We start from the raw sequence: 18,593 nt of genomic DNA, 5'->3' as shown, positions 1-18,593 counted from the left end.
AAGAATTTACCTGTTGCTCAAGCACGCCACCTATTGCTGCCTCTATAAAAGTATGTCAGTACTCTTGTACGAAGATGGGATTTTAGGGAATCAAAACAATCAATACACCACCATACTCTGCTAACAATCATTTACAAAATACAACTACAAAATGTAACAACAGCTAATATAATTAAATAAACTTGTCAGCATATTCGGAGCAATTATCATTTGATGACCGTGTAGCCTACAAATACTGATAAACTGTAATTGAATCTCACATTTTGTAGCTGTTCTTCAAACGACTAGGCGTAATCTTGCTATCAGCAAAAACATTTTATAGTATTAAAATTGATATGATCACTTATTTTTCTACTTTAATAGGTAACTTTGAATATTTTACATTAAAAAAAAATCATTATTAAATAGGCCTACAGTTGAAGTCAGAATTATTAGCCACCCTGTTTAATTGTTTCACCAATTTCTGTTTAACAGAGAGAATATTTTTCAACACATTTCTAATTAAAATTGTTTTAATAACTCATTTCTAATAACTGAATTATTTTATCTTTGCCCTTATGACAGTAAATAATATTTTACTAGATATTTTTCAAGATACTACTATACAGCTTAAATTGACATTTAAAGGCTTAACTAGGTTAATTAGGTTAACTAGGCAGATTAGGGTAATTAGGCAATTTATTGTATAAAGATGGTTTGTTCAGTAGACTATCGAAAAAAAAATAGCTTAAAGGGGCTAATAGTTTTGACCTTAAAATAGTTCATAACAAACTTAAAACTGCTTTCATTCTAGCCGAAATAAAGCAAATAAGACTTCCTCTAGAAGAAAAAAACATTATCAGACATACTGTGAAAATGTCCTTGCTCTGTTAAATATAATTTATAAAATATTTAAAAAAGACAAAAAATTTCAAAGTGGGGCTAATAATTCTGACTTCAACTGTCTTTTGAAATAATAATTTACTGTAGTATTATTACATAGGCTATATATATATATATATATATATATATATATATATATATATATATATATATATATATATATATATATTATTATTATTATTACATATTATATAAATTATAATGATATAACTGAGTATATGGTGAAGAAAGGTGATTTAAGAGACTTTGAACGTGGCATGGTTGCCAGACAGGCTGGTCTGAGTATTTCAGAAACTTCTGATCAACCATCTTTAGGGTTTACAGAGAATTGTCCAACAAAGAGAAAATATCCCGTAAGCGGCAGTTCTGTGAGCGCAATGCCCTGATGCCAGAGGTCAGAGGAGAATGGCCAGACTGGTTTGAGCTGATAGAAAGGCAACAGAAACTCAAATAACCACTTGTTAAAACCGAGGTATGCAGAAGAGCATCTCTGAACATACAACACGTTGAACCTTGAGGCAGATGGGCTACAGCAGCAGAACACACCGTGTGCTACTCCTGTCAGCTAAGAACAGGAAACTGAGGCTACAGTTCGCACAGGCGCACCAAAATTGGACAATAGAAGATTGGAAAAAAGCTGCCTGGTCTGATTAATCTCGTTTTCTGCTGCGACATTCGGATGATAATGTCAGAATTTGGCATCAACAACATGAAAGCTTGAATCCAACCTGCCTTGTATCAACGGTTCAGGCTGCTGGTGGTGTAATGGTCTGAGGAATATTTTCTTGGCACACTTTGGGCCCATTAGTACCAATTAAGCATTGTGTCAATATTACAGCCTGCCTGAGTATTGTTGCTGACCATGTCCATCCCTTTATGACTACAGTGTGCCCATCTTCTGATGGCTACTTCCAGCAGTATAATGCACCATGTCATGAAGCTTGAATCATCTCAGACTGGTTTCTTGAACATGACAATTAGTTCACTGTACTCAACTGGCATGCAGTCACCAGAACTCAAACCAATAGAGCACCTTTGGGATGTGGTGAAATGGGAGATTCGCATCATGGATGTGCAGCCAGAAAATTTGAAGCAACTGTATGATGCTATCTAATTATGATAGAGTGATGCTATCTGTACATAATAAGGTGGTGAGTGAGTGAGTGTACATAAGACACCTATGATAAATAGCAAATAAAAAAGTCACTGCGTATTGTTTTAATAAACATTTTATTAATAAAAATGACTTTAGAAGTCATTTAAAATTGTATTTAGCATCAAGGAAACTTAAATTAAGTAAATCAATAAATGCAAGTGATAATTAAGAAATTTAGATACAATGGCTGTCCTTTTTTCAGTCAAATATTTGATAAGCTTTCCAAAGAACAATTACGGCTGTCAAGAACAACAAGAATTAAAACATCATCATTCCTTTCATCAATAAAATTGTCTTGCAAACTTCAAAACCTTAGAATAGAGATCATGTGGTACCACTAAAAACAATGTCTTTAAGTGACAATATAAAATACTGACAAGGCACATTAAAGTTCTTTAATTTACACAGCATTGCATCAAAGTTAAAGGCCTAATAATAGTCAAAAACATATTATATAATTGACATAATTCATATAGTATGTATAAAAACTGAAGTTTTAATTTATTTCTCATCGGTTGGTCCTGAGCTGCATGAGAGGAACAGGAAGCAATATAATAAAGAAGAAATGACCATAAAAAATAGCAGACAGCATGGACAGAGAGCTGTAACTATCGCTAAAGTGATCGCACTGGGAACATGAGATGAAGATATTACACTATGGCTTTCATGATTTACTCCTGTGAGTCACTTGTCATGGTTTAATGAAACAGATCTTGGAAGGCAAGACTGTCACTGTTTATTATCTCCCATCTGCTCTTCAGGAAATGAAGACAGAGCTAATATTTAGTGACAATACCTTTCTGTTTCTATCTGCCTCTCGCTCTCTGTCAAAGTATTTTCTTTGGGTTGAAGGCTAAAAGCATATGGATGCAGGGATGATGAATATTCACAAAATCTCATCTTCAGACTCCACTTCTTTTTCCCTCGGTTTCAAAAGGCCCATTTCCATGGGTGGCACCCTCCTCAGTCTGGAACGTACAGCACTGGAAGAACAAAATGCTGGATTATTAAAAATTAACTATTAGAATTGTCTGTAAAAATAAAATTTTATATGATATTGGTGATGTTTATATGTTGCTTTAATTTGATTAGAAAACCATACCGCAGGAATTTGCCACTGCATCTGATGCCTCAAAAGCAGGGCTGTCCAAACTCGGTCCTGGAAGGCCGGTGTCCTGAATATTTTAGTTCCAACCCCATTTAAACACACCTGAACCAGCTAATCAAGCTCTTTCTATGTATACTAGAAACTTCCAAGGAGGAGTGTTGAAGGAAGTTGGAGCTAAATTATGTAGGACACCGGCCCTCCAGAACCGAGTTTGGACACCCCTGCTCTACCGTATTACACATAAAATACAATGTCTATCTATATAGGGTATATCTAACAAGCAATCTTTGCTATCATTAATGTATTACTTGTTCCAGGGCAAAGATTTTATATCGTTATTTATTTTTATTTTTTTTCTGGATCAAGATACAGTGCATCCGGAAATTATTCACACCGCTTCACTTTTTTATAAAAAAAATTATGTTACAGCCTTATTCCAAAATGGATTAAATTCATTTATTTCCTCGACATTCTACACACAGTTCCCCATAATGACAATCTGACTTTTTTGTTTGAAATGGTTGCAAATTTATTTAAAATAAATGTATATTAGTATTCACAGCCTTTGCTCAATACTTTGTTGATGAACCTTTGGCAGCAATTACAGCCTCAAGTCTTTTTTATTATGATGCTACAAGCTTGGCAAACCTGTCTTTGGGAATTTTTGCCCATTCCTCTTTGAAGTATCTATCAAGCTCTATCAGGTTGGATGGGAAGCGACAGTCTACAGCCATTTTCAGATCTCTCCAGAGATGTTCAATAGGATTTAGGTCTGGGCTCTTGCTCGGCCACTCAAGAACATTCACAGAGTTGTTGTAAAGCCACTTCATTGATATTTTGGCAGTGTGCTTTGGGTCATTGTCCTGCTAGAAGATGAACCGTCGCCCCAGTCTGAGGTCAAGAGCACTCTGAAGCAGGTTTTCATTTAGGATGTCTCTGTAAATTCCTGCATTCACCTTTCCCTCTGTCTTGACTAGTCTTCCAGTTCCTGCTGCTGAAAAACATCCCCACAGCATGATGCTGCTACCACCATGCTTCACTGTAGGAATGGTATTAGCCTGGTGAAGAGCGGTGCCTGATTTCCCCAAACGTAACGCCTGGCATTCATTCCAAAGAGTTCATTTTTAGAAGAAAGACTGAGAGTACTTAAGATGCCTTTTGACAAATCCCAGGCGAGGAGTGGCTTCAGTATGGCCACTCTACCATACAGGCCTGATTGGTGGATTGCTCCACAGATGGTTGTGCTTCTGTAAGGTTCTCCTCTCTCTACAGAAGAATGCTGGAGCTCAAACAGAATGACCATCGGGTTATTGATCGCCCTTCTCCTCCGATCATTCAGCTTAGATTGCCGGCTAGCTCTTGGAAGAGTCCTGGTGGTTCCAAACATCTTCCACTTATGGATGATGGAGGTCACTGTGCTCATTGGAGCTTTCAGAGCAACAGACATTTTTCCGTAACCTTCCCCAGCCTTGTGCCTCGAAACAATCCTGTCTCGGAGGTCTACAGAAAATTCCTTTGTGTTCATGCTTGGTTTGTGCTTTGACATGCACTGTCAACCCTGGAACCTTATATAGACAGGTGTATGCCTTTTCAAATCATGACCAATCAACTGAATTTACCACAGGTAAACTTCAATTAAGCTGATGAAACATCTCAGAAATGATCAGCAGAAACAGAATGTACCTATGCTCATTTTAGAGCTTCACGGCAAAGGCTGTGAATACGTGTGTACATGTGATTTTTCAGGTGTTTTATTTTTTTTATAAATTTGCAACAATTTAAAAAAATCTTTTTCACACTGTCATTGTAGGGTATTGTGTGTAGAATTTTAAAGGAAATAAATTGATTGAATACATTTTGGAAAAAGGCTGTAACATAAAAAAATGTTGAAAAAGTGAAGGGCTTTAAATACTTTCTGGATGCACTGTATATACTGTTGTATACATACAGTGGAAAGGTATACTAAATTAGCACTGTTATTATTACCTTGGACCTATGGCTGACACAGCCGTGTCTAATTTAGATCCATCTGTATATTATTCAGGTAATATTGCTCATTTAAAATAGCTGTTTTAAATATCATTTATTAATCCAGTGAAAGCAGAATTTTAGCAGCCATTACTCCAGTCTTCAATATGATCCTTTAAATATTGTTCAATTTTTCTGACTGATTGTTCATATTTTAAAATCGTAAATGCTAAAAACAGTTGTACCATTTCATATTAAATGGGAATACTAATGATAATACAGTCTTTACCATATAATCTTTACTCATGCTATAAAAGTACTTTTTAAAAGATACCACTCAAAGAGGTGGTCTAGTGATTCGTTCACTGCATTAGTTAATATCACACCTAATCATGGAAGACAGCCTCTAATAATACGGTATGAGTTGGTCAAACAGTGTTTTAATGCGAAAAAAAGTTGATCTATTTCCTGTTTCACTTTAGCAGAAAACTACTCTCTTTTTGTTCACTTTTACATTAGTTTAAGCTTTGGACTTTAAAAATTAAGTGTTTGGATGCAAAAACCTTTAAATACCATCTGAAATTTCCCTCTGAAGTGAGTATTTTTATTTGGCTCCTGTTTTTATGTTCAGTAATAACACTATTATGGCAAAGAATATGTCTTTTTCCGGGTCTTTAAAGTAAAATATCTCAACATAAACAAAGGGGGCTGAGAAAAATGTTAATTTTCTATGGGAATTTCAGACGACACTTGGAGGTTTTTGCATCTGAACTCTTCAAATGCAGTTTTTAGCAATGCAACACTGAGCGGCACACACATTTATTTAACATGAATGTACAGTAATGTAAAAGTTCAAATGAACAAAAGGAGTCATTTTTAAAGGAGAGTAACATTTTTTAAAAGGACCATGTTGAAGACTGGAGTAATGACTGCTAAAGTTCAGCTCTGCCAGATTGCTACTGGATTAATAAATTAATTATATATTTAAAGAAAAGCTATTTTACTTAAGCAATATTATGAGATGAATACTTTTCCATTATATACATACCAGCATAACAGTAGATGTCGGTCATTCAAAGTTGAGTGAAAGCACAAATTGGCGTTAATGTTTAGATTTTAAAGATATAAAAGAATTTGTCATATTCAAATAGTGAAAATGGTTGTTTAGAAATTAACTGCAGTGTCATGAACAGTGTGAGAACCAAACTACATCTCCAAAAAACTCCTTTGAGAACAAAGTTATGTGCACCCCTGTGTAAATATTAAAGGCTTGGACATTAAAATTGTTGACATACATAAATATCTAGGGGTCGTTAAAGACCAGATCTTGATATTTCAACCTAACACCCAGACTGTCTATAAAAAAGTTCAACAAAGAAAGTTTGATTGCTTCAGGTTTGTACCTCTATGATGACACTATTTTATTTTGAGATAAAAAAATTAATTGAATCTGTTTCATCCTTCTGCATTGTAGCTTGGTACAGGAATTTGAGTGTGTCAAATAAAAAAGGTTGAGTAGCCTGGTGAAGGTGGTAGCAAGATCATCGGTTTTAACCAAACTGGTGCAATGGTAATTTACCATAATTATGTTTTAAAGAGTGCTCAGGGTATCATGTGCACCTGCCATCAGGACGTCGTTTTAGAGTTCCTATTTGCAGCACATTAGGGCCCTATCATACACCCGGCGCAGTGTGGCGCAAGGCGTGGCGCAGTAGTCTTTTGGTAGTTTCAGCTTGGCGCAAGAGTCGTTTTGAGGCGTTGCGCTACGCTGTTTAAATAGCAAATGCATTAGCGCTCAGATGTGCGCCCATAGGCGTTCTGGTCTAAAAAGGAAGGCGTTCTGAGGTGGACCGCTGGCGCGTTGCTATTTTGAGAATCTATAATAGATTTTTCATTAGACCAAAACTAACCCGGTCTAAACTCTGGCGCAGAGTTGCGCCTCACTTACGCACTGCTTAATACGCACAAGAGAGCAATAGGCAAATATCTTTACATATGAAAAAATTTAAATATTAAGGATATATATAGTATATAAGAATAGATATAGAATATAAATATAAAGGATTCAAATATTACAAAACATTATTTTCTAGCCTATAAATATGAAAAACCACTGCTTTTATGTCTTCTTCATCTCGGGAGGCTTTTTCAGTTCATTCAGAACAATTTGCTTTTGTATAATGTTATTATTATTAGCAGTATTATTTATTATATCCATATTTATATTTGTTTTATTAAAAACAAGCTTAGATTTGCCCACCTGTCAGGTTTTAGACCATATGGGGCACAGCTTGTGTTTTAGGATATAACTCAGGTTTTTGAGCACATTTTGCTCTTATTATTCATTTATTCGTTTGCTGGAAATTAGAACTGAATTTAGAAATAGTTTTGAAACGAATATTTGCGCTTAACAAACAAAAGTATTTATTTATAGACTAATTGATGTCTGTGCGTAAAGGTTTCCCTATCCAAGAGCGAAAATGAAAGTGATCCATTATCTCTCATTCTCAAGCAGTGGATGCTCTGTTTAACAGTTTTCTGTTAAAAAACTGTTAACTGTTTGCTTGTGAAATGCTCATTTTTTCCACTTAGACTTACTTTGCGCCCTGTAAATAGCGAATGCACTCTTGGCGCGACGCAGCTGACTCTTAAAGGTAATGGGAGATGAGATTCTAATTGGTTTATTCTCAAAACACACCTATAACTAATTAAGAAAATAAACTCAACCCTTTTAGACCATGCGCCGCGGCGCAAGGCAGATTTCCTGTCCTTAAATTAGCAAAAACGCATCCTGACACGTCCTGAAAGCGTTTGCGCCCTGCGATTTGCGCTCTGCACATGGACCGTCAAAATAGAGCCCTAAGTCACTAAATGAGTCCAGGGTGGGAGGGAGATGCACCTACAAAATGATGTATTGTATGTTGTGTGGTAATATTTTGGTAATGTGTACATGGAACTTCGCCTCTGTTATTGCACTTTGTTGTAATTTTAGTTTCCCTAAATGGGATAATAAAATTGAGTCTGAGTATAATTTTTAGATCTGAATTGTAATTTTTGGCAGGACATTTTCAAGCAGCTGTTATGCTCACCAGAGGACAGACCAGTACACTACAGCCACAGTGAGCAAAGCAAACGCAAGGTGCCAACAGTAGCATAATGTGACGAACACTGCATTGTCGTGGTCTGCCAGATCCCATTTCACTTGACTAGGAGGGTACAGAACAAAGCCAATCTAGAAAAACACAAGAATAAGAGATAAGAGTTGAACAGTGGAAACTGAAAGGACAGCATGTACAATACCTGCAGTCACTACCACTGACCTGCCAGAACCAGCTGCCCTGCAGTACAGTGAGAGTTGCTCTGAGCAGCTCAAGCAGAATATTCCCCCGGTGGAAAACCTCCAGAAGGCAAATGAAGGCTTGTCCAAAGATGGCATAGAGAAGAAGGGTGTGCACGTGGACATCGAGCATGCCTCTACCATGGAGATGGTAAAGGAACAGGAATCCTGAAAGAGGCAGTGTACTTTAAATGTGATTTTTGAAGTACTTTAAATTATGAAAATACATTTTTCTCTACATACAAGTGACACTTGCAGTTTTAATGAACTTCTAATCCAGGGGTGCCCTGCATAATTTAGTTGCAACCCTGTTTCAACACACTTATACCGTGGACACACAAGAGTTTGAGCATGCAAAATTCTGTTGTAAAAGGCATGAGATTAAACAAGATGATTAAACATTAAAAAAGTGAGTGATTGGTCTATTTGTTTAAATTTCTGTACAGAGGTTATGTTTTGATCTCATTCCATTGGTGATTTCGCAGGTCAGAATTCACCAAGCACTGCGAAACTTGTCATATGAGCTTGCGTCTCCGGTCTGTTGCATTTGCATCAATATGAATGAAAGTCTATGGGGGAAAAGTGCAGTGTGACCGTGGATTTACCTGTAGGTTTCAAAGAAGCCTGAACGGATCAATTAGTTTGATCAGGTGTGTTTAATTAGGGTTAGATCTAAAGCCGCGATCACACTTTTTTCCCCATTCCATTCATATGTATGTGAATACGACAGACCAGAAACGCAAGCTCGTGTGACAAGTTCTGCAGTTCACTGCATTGGAAAGTTCAAGCTTGGTGAACTCTGACCTGCAAAATTGTATCACATGATTGAAGAACAAAACATGACCCCTCTGTAAAGAAATTTTAATTATAGACCAATAGCTTGCATTTTAAATGTCTAATCATCTTGTTTAATTCCGCCCCTTTTCGCAGCGCCGTATGACAGAATTTTGCTTGCTCGAACTCTATTGTGACCGCAGCTTAAACTGTGCAGAGCTGTGGCCCTCCAGGAACTGAGACTGACCCTAGTGTTCTAATCTAACTCAAATAGCATAGTTGCACTTTAAATTAAGGCTCATCTTCAGTTATATGTTGGCTCTTGTGCCTCAATTTGTATCTATTAGGAAAAATAAGTTCTAAAACAAATTTAGTGGTATATGAAGAAATTTAATAACATTTAAAAAAAAGTGTTAGACAAGTTTCTGAAACACTAAGACAGTGATTGACTTCTTTCTAAACAGGGAAAATGTATTTAAATGTGTGAAGTTTCAGAAAATTTTCCAAAAATTATTTACCCTAATGGGACAAAGTTATAAGTCAAAGGTCAAAGGTCAGATGTGTAAAACAAATGATAGAAAATGATTTTAGCCTTAAATACTCTAGTAATTTTTTAGATGTGATTTCAAAATCACAAGAATTTCAGTGACAAATCATTATATAATTTGTATGGAAATACTATCAGTGTTATAATCTCTTTTTTGTGCTCTTTTTGTGCAATTATTGTTTAAAATTTAACAGAAATAATTGCTATTACTTTTTGATGAGACTTAAGGAATTAGTTTGGTAAATGTGTTTTCATCAGAGTTTATGAAGTCAGAATTATTAGCCCCCCTTTAATTTTTTTTCTTTTTTTTTATATTTTCCAAATGATGTTTAACACAGCATGGAAATTTTCACAGTATGTCTGATAATATTTTTACATCTTGAGAAAGTCTTATTTGTTTTATTTCAGCTAGAATAAAAGCAGTTATACATTTTTAAATCACTATTTTAAGGACAACATTATTAGCCCTTCTAAGTAAAAATTTTTTTCAATAGTCAACAGAACAAACCATCAATATACATTAACGTGCCTAATTAACCTAACCTGCCAAGTTAACCTAATTAAGCCTCTAAAATGTCACTTTAAGCTGTACAGAAGTGTCTTAAGAATATCTAGTAAAATATTATTTACTGTCATCATGGCAAAGATAAAATAAATCAGTTATTAGAAATGAGTTATAAAAACTATTTTGTTAAGAAATGTGTTGAAAAAAATCTGCTCTATGTTAAAAAGAAATTGGGGAAAAAAAATAACAGGGGGGCTAATAATTTAGGGGGGCTGATAATTCTTCAACTGTATATTTATATTGTTCCAGATATGAAATATTTTGATAATAAGCAGAAAATGTTCATGGGCCAATGACATCACCATGTTAAAATAGTCTATACACTTTTACACAGTATTAGCTCCATTTCAAAATTAGGAAATATGTTTTAAAAAAACAAAAAACAGGTTCCTACCCTCATTAAAAAAAGCAAGAGCCAGCAGCATGCGGTCTAATGCAATTGGTGCAATGTCTGTGCTGTGGACTGTGAGAGAAATGGCCCCTGAGATGGCAAAGAACAGGTACATAGTGGTGTGCTGCCAGTTCATCAGCTGCTCCCAGTGCTGAGTGGAGGAATCATACAGCTGAAACTTGGGTCCACCTGCTAAAAGTTGCTCCGCTAGCATCCCTGTGTAAACATCAGGAGAACAATCATTTAAGCTATTGTGTTTCAAACATGCTTTCAATCCTTAATAAAATAGCTCACAGCAGGTAGCCTCAAAATGAGATTTTGTGAAAAAGGATGAATAAGAAGCAAAAACAAGTAAGAAGCATGTTATTTTGATGCACGCCTTCAGAGATTCTGTTAACTATGAATGCCTGCAACCACAATGGTCAGCCATTATAATGTCGGTAGAATAATAACTGAATATGTGGTTATCAGTTTGGAGTTAAGAGAATAAGTAGGCTTGCAAATTTGGTAAGGGTCAGTGTATTGTTTTTATATGGAACATCAAAACTGTGTGCAGATATTAAGCAGAAAATGACTGGCAGGCTGGCTGACGTGTGAACATAAAAATTTCTATAATCTAGTTCCAAATGAACAATAAGGGCTCTATTTTAATGATCTAGGCGCAAAGTCTAAAGCACATGGCGCAAAAGCATTAAGGGCATGTCAGAATTCACTTTTGCTATATTAAGGATGGAAAAATAGCCTCTGCGCCCTGGCACATGGTCTAACAAGGTAGTGCTTATTTTCTTAATGAGTTATGGGTGTGTTTTGAGCATAACGTGCATTAAACCAATCAGAGTCTAATCTCCCATTTCCTTTAAGAGTTGGTTGCATCGGGCCATGGTGCATTTTCGGTTTACATGCCTGATATAGTAAATGGAAAAACTGAATGCTTTACTAGCAAGAAAACAGTTAAACAGACCCTCTACAGCGCAAGGATAAAGAACAAGCCTCCTCTATTTGGCCTCTTTACCTTCCTTTACCCTTTACTCCTTTACTTTTGTGGAAAAGGAAACGGTGTTGTATGCACATCCATCTGCCTACATATTTAATTTAGCTTAAGCACAAAGATTAGTTTCAAAAGTATTTTTTTTTTAGTTTTAATTTCCAACAAATGAATAAATAAACAATAATAATGAAGTGTGGTCAAACATACATATATTTATCCAAATGCACGTCCTATGCCCCATATGGTCCAAAACCCGACAGGTGGACAAATCTAAGCTTGTTTTTAATAAAATAAATATAAATATGCATATAATAAATAATACCACTTCTAATAATAACATTATACAACAGCAATTTGTCATGAATAAACTAAAAAAAGGAGGTAGTGGTTTTTATATTTATGTAGAAAATTATAATCATTGTAATAGTTTAATCCTTTAATTAATTTTCATTTGTAAAGATGTTTGCATATTCCTGTATATGCTTTGTGTATTAAGCAATGTGTATGCATTTAAGGCGCACAACTAACACACTCTGTGCTGGACTTTAGACCTGCTTTCAGCTGGTAAATTGCACAGTCTATTTCAGTTTCTTAGAATAGTAATGCACCAACAATCCACCTTAACACACCTCTTTTCTGGACCGGAACACCCATGAGTCCACAAAGTGATAAAAGTGGATTTGCTATTTTAATCAACGTGCCGCAAAACGTGAAAATTAAGGTTGTGTTGTTCTGAAAATAGCAACAAATCGTGCCAAACACGTCTTGCACATTATTGCGCCGGGTGTATGTTAGGGCCCTAATATATACAACTAAAAAGTAATACTTTTTTTTTGTATCTTTTTTTAAATCATAAGTGTCTCAATGATTGTGCCTTTATTGTTGGAATCCATTCAGAAAAAAGAAACTCTTTTTATTGATTAGATTCGGGTAAGTGAAACTTGTCTGGACGGTGGCTGGACAGGTTATTTCACCTATTTACCTCATTTAAATTCATTTGATCTCCACCTTAACACTGCCCCTCGCCATAACATTTCTCGCAAACTTATGTGGACTTTTTGAAGATGCTGCTTGACTGCAGAACAACCAACATGTCTCAATAAAGAATGTAATGAGTCTCGTGGCCTGGGTTCTGAAATTTCCAACACATGTAGTATATAGTCAATAGAATGTGTTTCATAAATATGGTGTTATTATTTATTCATTAATTAATTTTCTTTTCAGCTTGGTGTTGTTAACAGTTCTTATTTATCCTAAACATCCTATTTTATTGTTTTTAATAATTTATGTTTTTTCAAGAACCATGGCTTCCTGCTAACTAAAAAGATCTGGATGTACAGTATAAGGAAGCCCAACTATAAAAGTGAAAAATCTATAGGCCCCAATTAATTTTAGAAAATAGAATAGAAAGTGCTGGTGTAAGAAAACCTGATGATTTTTTAATATACCGAATAGAGAGTGTTAGAATAAAAGGTCAAGTGGTAACAATGGAAGTCTTAAATTCACACTGCAACACTGAAACCAAAGACACCTGGGAAAACCTTTGTTTTGTCCACTTGTATGGTGAAACCTCTTATTATATAAAGGAAAGCAAGTCAGCAACTTACCAATAATAGAAAACGATAAAATGACAGCTCCTTCTATGATTTCTATGCGGCGTTGGAGAGCTCGAGATGCCAGTCTGCCGGCACCGGCACTTTTGTTCCTGCGGGTGGCATACAAAAACGTCTGCTTGGCAGCCCACCAGAGACCAGTGATCAGGAAGAAACTTCCAGGCAATGCATGGCCTTTAAAACTTCCCATGATTTCTTAAATGTCCTAGAAACAAGCGTAATAAGTTTACTCAATATGAACATTTCGTCTTCATTAAGTCTCATGAGGATTTCCTAAACATCTTGAAAAACAGAAACATCTTTTTTACTTAAAAACAAATAAATATAATATACAAAACCAAAATAACTCTTTAATAAAAACAATAATAGTAATTTTTTACAATGTCTTGAAAGTGACAATTCGAAAATACAATGTTTACTAAATGGTGGATTGGGAACTACAGTTGAAGTCAAAATCAATCGCCCTCCTGTGAATTTGTTTTTCTATTTTAAATATTTCCCAAATGATGGTTAACAGAGCAAGGAATTTTTCAAAGTATTTCCAATCATATTTTTTCTTCTCAAGAAAGTTGTTTTCCCAGAGATGGGTTGCAGCTGGAAGGGCATCCGCTGCGTAGAAACCTGCTGGATAAGTTGGTGGTGACCCTGGATTAATTAAGGGACTAAGCCGAAAAGAAAATGAATGAATGAGAAAGTCTTATTTGTTTTATTTTGGCTAGAATAAAAGCAGTTTGTATTTTTTCAAAGCCATTTTAAGGTCAATATTATTAGTCACCTATTTAATATTTTTATTTCCTGATTGCCTACAGAACAAAACCCTGGTTATAATATGTTTTGCCTAATTACCCTAACTTGCCTAACCTAATCAATGGAGTAAAGCCTTTACATTGCACTTTAAACTGAATACTAGTACCGTGAAAAATATCTAGTAAAATATTATGTGTTGGTATCATGAAAATAAAAGAAATAAGCTATTTAAACTATTATGTTAAGAAATGTGTTGGGGGAAAAAATCTTCTTTTCGTTAAACAGAAAATGGGGAAAAAATAAGGAGGGCTAATATTTCTGACTATGTCTGTTTTTTTTATAAGATTTTTAAAGATAAAATAAAATGATAAATTTTGTTTTCATACACTTCAATTTTACAGCTTTTGGGCTGAAATAGCAATATAAGATCTTTTATTATTACAAGTGTGAAAACACTGGCACAGATTTTGTAACTTCAGGGTGGAGTCTTCCAGAAGGCCAAATACAGCATTTTTATTGCCCTCCTGAACAAATAATTCCTTGTACTATGCTATGGACTACAGAGGTTAGAGAAATGTCAGAAAAACAAATCAAAATGCACAGCATGGTGCTGGAAGCCTCAAGTTCCCAAATGTAGGGTCCAAGCATGAATTTCGTAGTTCTATTTTTAGAGAAAACTGAGACAATAGCAAAAAACAAAACAAAAAATATATATAATGATATAAAGCCCAAATTGAGAAAGTACACACTATTGGAAATATAAATCTATGAACTAAAAGGGATAGTTCACCCAAGAAGTAAATTATAAAAAAATAATCCCCATTTACTCACTCTCAAGTGGTTATAAACCTAAATGAGTTTCTTTCATCTGTGGAACACTAAATAATATATTTTAAGGAATGTTGAAAACTGGCAGTTATTGCTATCCATATAAAAATATTATAGAAGTCAATACCGATTTCCAACATTTTTCCAAATATTTTCTCCTGTGCTAAAGAAGAAAAAAGAAGGAAAAAAAACTCAAAATAATTTGGAACAAGTAGAGGATGATTTTATTACAGAATTGTCATTTTTGGAAGAACTATTCATTTAAAGCAGATTCCTGTCATCACCGACCACAATGAAAGGTAAACAACAAGTTGATTTGTACTTATCGAAAATTTTATGTTGCATTTAACATTTAATTTTAGTTATCAATAAAATCGACTTTGCTTCTAATCAGTAAAATATTAACAAATTAAGCAACACAAAAGAAAAACTGGGAAGAGTGTTTTTTTCTTCCACCTTTCATCTCATAGACAGTGATTTCGGATTTCATCAACAGGCGGATCAGCACTGTGTCATTAAGGGCCCGTCCGTGACATTTAAAAGGAAAGCTGTCATTACTGCCATAATCAGATGTGTGAGTATCTAATCAGAGTGTGTCCTTGAGCCCATGACCCAGTCTACATTAAACATCTCCCTCTGTTTACAATTGCTTTTACAACACTAACATTTCACTTGTGTGTAAAAAAAACAGCATGAGGGGCTGCCATGATAAAGCATAAACGTAAGCACATGATCAAATTAAGAGGGGGATTAATACTGTTGCTATTTTGTCTTATAAATCTTAAAAACAGAATTGATAAATCCTTAAAATTAATTTAATTACTTACCCTATGACATTTGAAACCAATTCTCCTTTTAAAGAGATAGTTCACCCAAAAATTAAAGATCTGCGATCCTTTACTAACCTGTCACTTGTTATAAACATGTCACAAAACAATTTATTTTTTCTGATGAATAAAAATACAGCTGTATGCAGACTTGCATTATATTTTTTCTACTTTAATGTGGCTAGTTTTTAACATTTTTCAATATATCTATCTGGGGTCACCCCAGCGATATGAACCGCCAACTTAGCCAGCATATGTTTTACACAGTGGATGCCCTTCCAGCTGCAACCCATCACTGGGAAACATCTATACACACTTATTCACACATATATATTGTATTCAACTGTATTACATATACAGTTACATATACAGTTAAAGTCAGAATTATTAGCCCTCATTTGAATTTTTTTTCTTTTACAAATATTTTGTTTAACAGAGCAAGGACATTTTTACAGTATGTCTAATAGGTTTTCTATCTGGAGAAAGTGGTATTTGTTTTTTTTTTTCGGCTAGAATTAGTGTAGTTTTTATTTTTATTTTTTAAAACATTTTAAGGTCAAAATTATTAGCCCCTTTAAGCTATACATTTTTTCAATAGTCTACAGAACAAACCATCATTACACAATATTGTCCAATTACCCTAACTTGCCTAGTGAGCCTAATTAACCTAGTCAAGCCTTTAAATGTCACTTTAAGCTGTATAGAAGTGTGTTAAAAAATATCTAGTAAAATAGTATTTACTGTCATCATGACAAAGATAAAATAAATCAGTTATAAGAAATGAGTTATTAAAACTATTATGATTTGAAATGTGTTGAAAAAAAAAAAAACCTTTCCATTAAACAGAAATTAGGAGAAAAAAATAAACAAGGGGTGGGGGTCTAATAATTCTGACTTCAACTGTATATAGTTTTTGTAGTTGCTGTTGTTTTACTTAAAGTGCTGACAAGGCCATTCACTTGTATTTTAATGATCACCTTATATCATTGTTTTAACTACAACCCATCCTGAATATTCTTCTTGAAGAAAAATTTGGATGATCTGAGGGTGAGCAAATTCACAGATTTTTTTTTCATCATTGTGATTGTCATTTTCAACATCTAATCAACCAATCATTCTTGAAAATGTCTTTGTTTACAATGGAAAAACAATTTACTTAAAGACATAGCAGATCTTTCTTTTAATAACTTCACTAAACAGTGAAACAAAGATTTAGTATGAAAACTTTATAACTTTTTTTAAAGAATGTACAGATCTAAAGATGATGACAGCACTTTTGTGTTAAGTGTGAATACATAATAGGTAGCATCTCTGCATCTTTGATCTCTAAACAATTTATTCTTCAGGATGCTCTGCTGTTACCATAGAGACAAACACACGCTTTGAGAGCCTCTCCAGTGAAGAGGCCCAAACCTTTCATCTGTTTATGACAACATGAGGACGACATTATTTGGAACATTATTTGTAGATTAAAACATTGTCATTTTTAATCAAACAATAAATCAGGCAAGCCGGAACTACGTTGAACTTTTACAAAAATAAAAATGTTATATATTTTAAATACTTAACTCTAAAAATTATGGAAAGATCGCTTAACAGCCTTTCAAAAGCCACAACATCGTTTAAAAGCCTTACCTGAAATATGATTCGTACTCATGAGTGTAAGTTAAGCCATAAAGGTCCTGTTATGATTATCGGAGGTAAAGGTCTGCTATTTTATTGGGCTTTCTAAAGACATGAGAACAAAAAGACTACTGATGTCTGACCTGACTGAAAAGATCCATTTCATGTGCTAACGTATAACGATGAAGAATACAGCGAAACGATTTTCTTCTTAATTAACGGGCTGTTTTGTACGTATAAACATGTAACGTTATCCTGTGTAATTGAAAAAAAGACCATAGCTGTTAACCAAGTCTTAGGAAGAAGTAAAAATAATATATTTAAGGTACAGTAAGTTAAAACATTACCTAGTGAATATCTTACCTTACAGACTGACCAAATATCTGGGATGTTCCTGGAAAAAAACTGAAGAAATCTCAGGTCGACTGTTTTCTTTGGTCTGCATTTGATGTTATAAAGGTTGACACAATGTCTTTAAACAAAACCACACGATTCCTTTTCGTCCCTGATGTCCATTCTGACTTTATACTTTTCCCGAAACTCTCACACCAACAGCTTCTTCACTTTTCCAGCTGTTTTGCCACAAGATTTGGGGGGGGGGGGGGGGGGGGGTTATAGTTTTCTGAGGGTTTTATCACTGGATGGTATCTCCTCCCATTCCATCAAGCGATTCGTTCATGAAGGGACCCGACGTCACTTCTTTCGAAAACGATTGGTTAGTCTAACTGTCAATCAACAACTGGTCTCTTTTCCACGTGTGCATTTTTTCCTCTCAGACAGAACAAGTTGAAGATACAACAAACGGAAATTTCAGTCTAGACTAGAGGTTTCAAGTTGTGTTGAAAGCATATTAGCGCAAGCTTTTTTGTTTTAATATATTATAAAAACCTTTGTAAGTCATTATAGTTGGATAGACTGATTTAAATGTTCTTGTTATACACTTTAAGGTATTTGAAAAAGATTGTCTATGGTAACGTTACTTGTATTGTTTTATTCATAGAAGCACAGAAGTATTCACAGAGATTTGGTGGTTTTCCTCTAAAGTTGTTGTATCGTTTGTTTTGATCACAGTAGCATTCGCAGGATTTTGGTGGCTTTTCTCTAAAGTTGTTGTGTCTTTTATAATTGTAGGGCGGGATATGAGGGCAGGATTTTGTACGTGCATTAAAGCACGGTCAGGAGAGGGCCTGGAAACTAAAGAAAAAAAAACTTCTAGTAGGCTATACTCTAGACAGAATC

General features: G+C 34.7%; 1 protein-coding gene across 2 annotated transcripts; it reads right to left on the bottom strand.

The window, feature by feature from the left end:
* Positions 1–2,093: 2,093 nt before the first annotated feature.
* Positions 2,094–17,938, bottom strand: tmem45a (transmembrane protein 45a). Of its 2 annotated transcripts, none has more exon segments than NM_001020617.1 (6): positions 2,094–3,021; positions 8,204–8,346; positions 8,435–8,619; positions 10,732–10,944; positions 13,324–13,534; positions 17,718–17,938. In NM_001020617.1, coding segments are annotated over 5 exon segments (834 nt in total). In that variant the 5' UTR covers positions 13,520–13,534; positions 17,718–17,938; the 3' UTR covers positions 2,094–2,924.
* Positions 17,939–18,593: the final 655 nt, after the last annotated feature.

This window comes from Danio rerio, chromosome 6 (assembly GCF_049306965.1).
Source record: "Danio rerio strain Tuebingen ecotype United States chromosome 6, GRCz12tu, whole genome shotgun sequence".
Classification (NCBI taxonomy): domain Eukaryota; kingdom Metazoa; phylum Chordata; class Actinopteri; order Cypriniformes; family Danionidae; genus Danio; species Danio rerio.
This window is presented reverse-complemented; position numbering and strand designations above follow the sequence as displayed.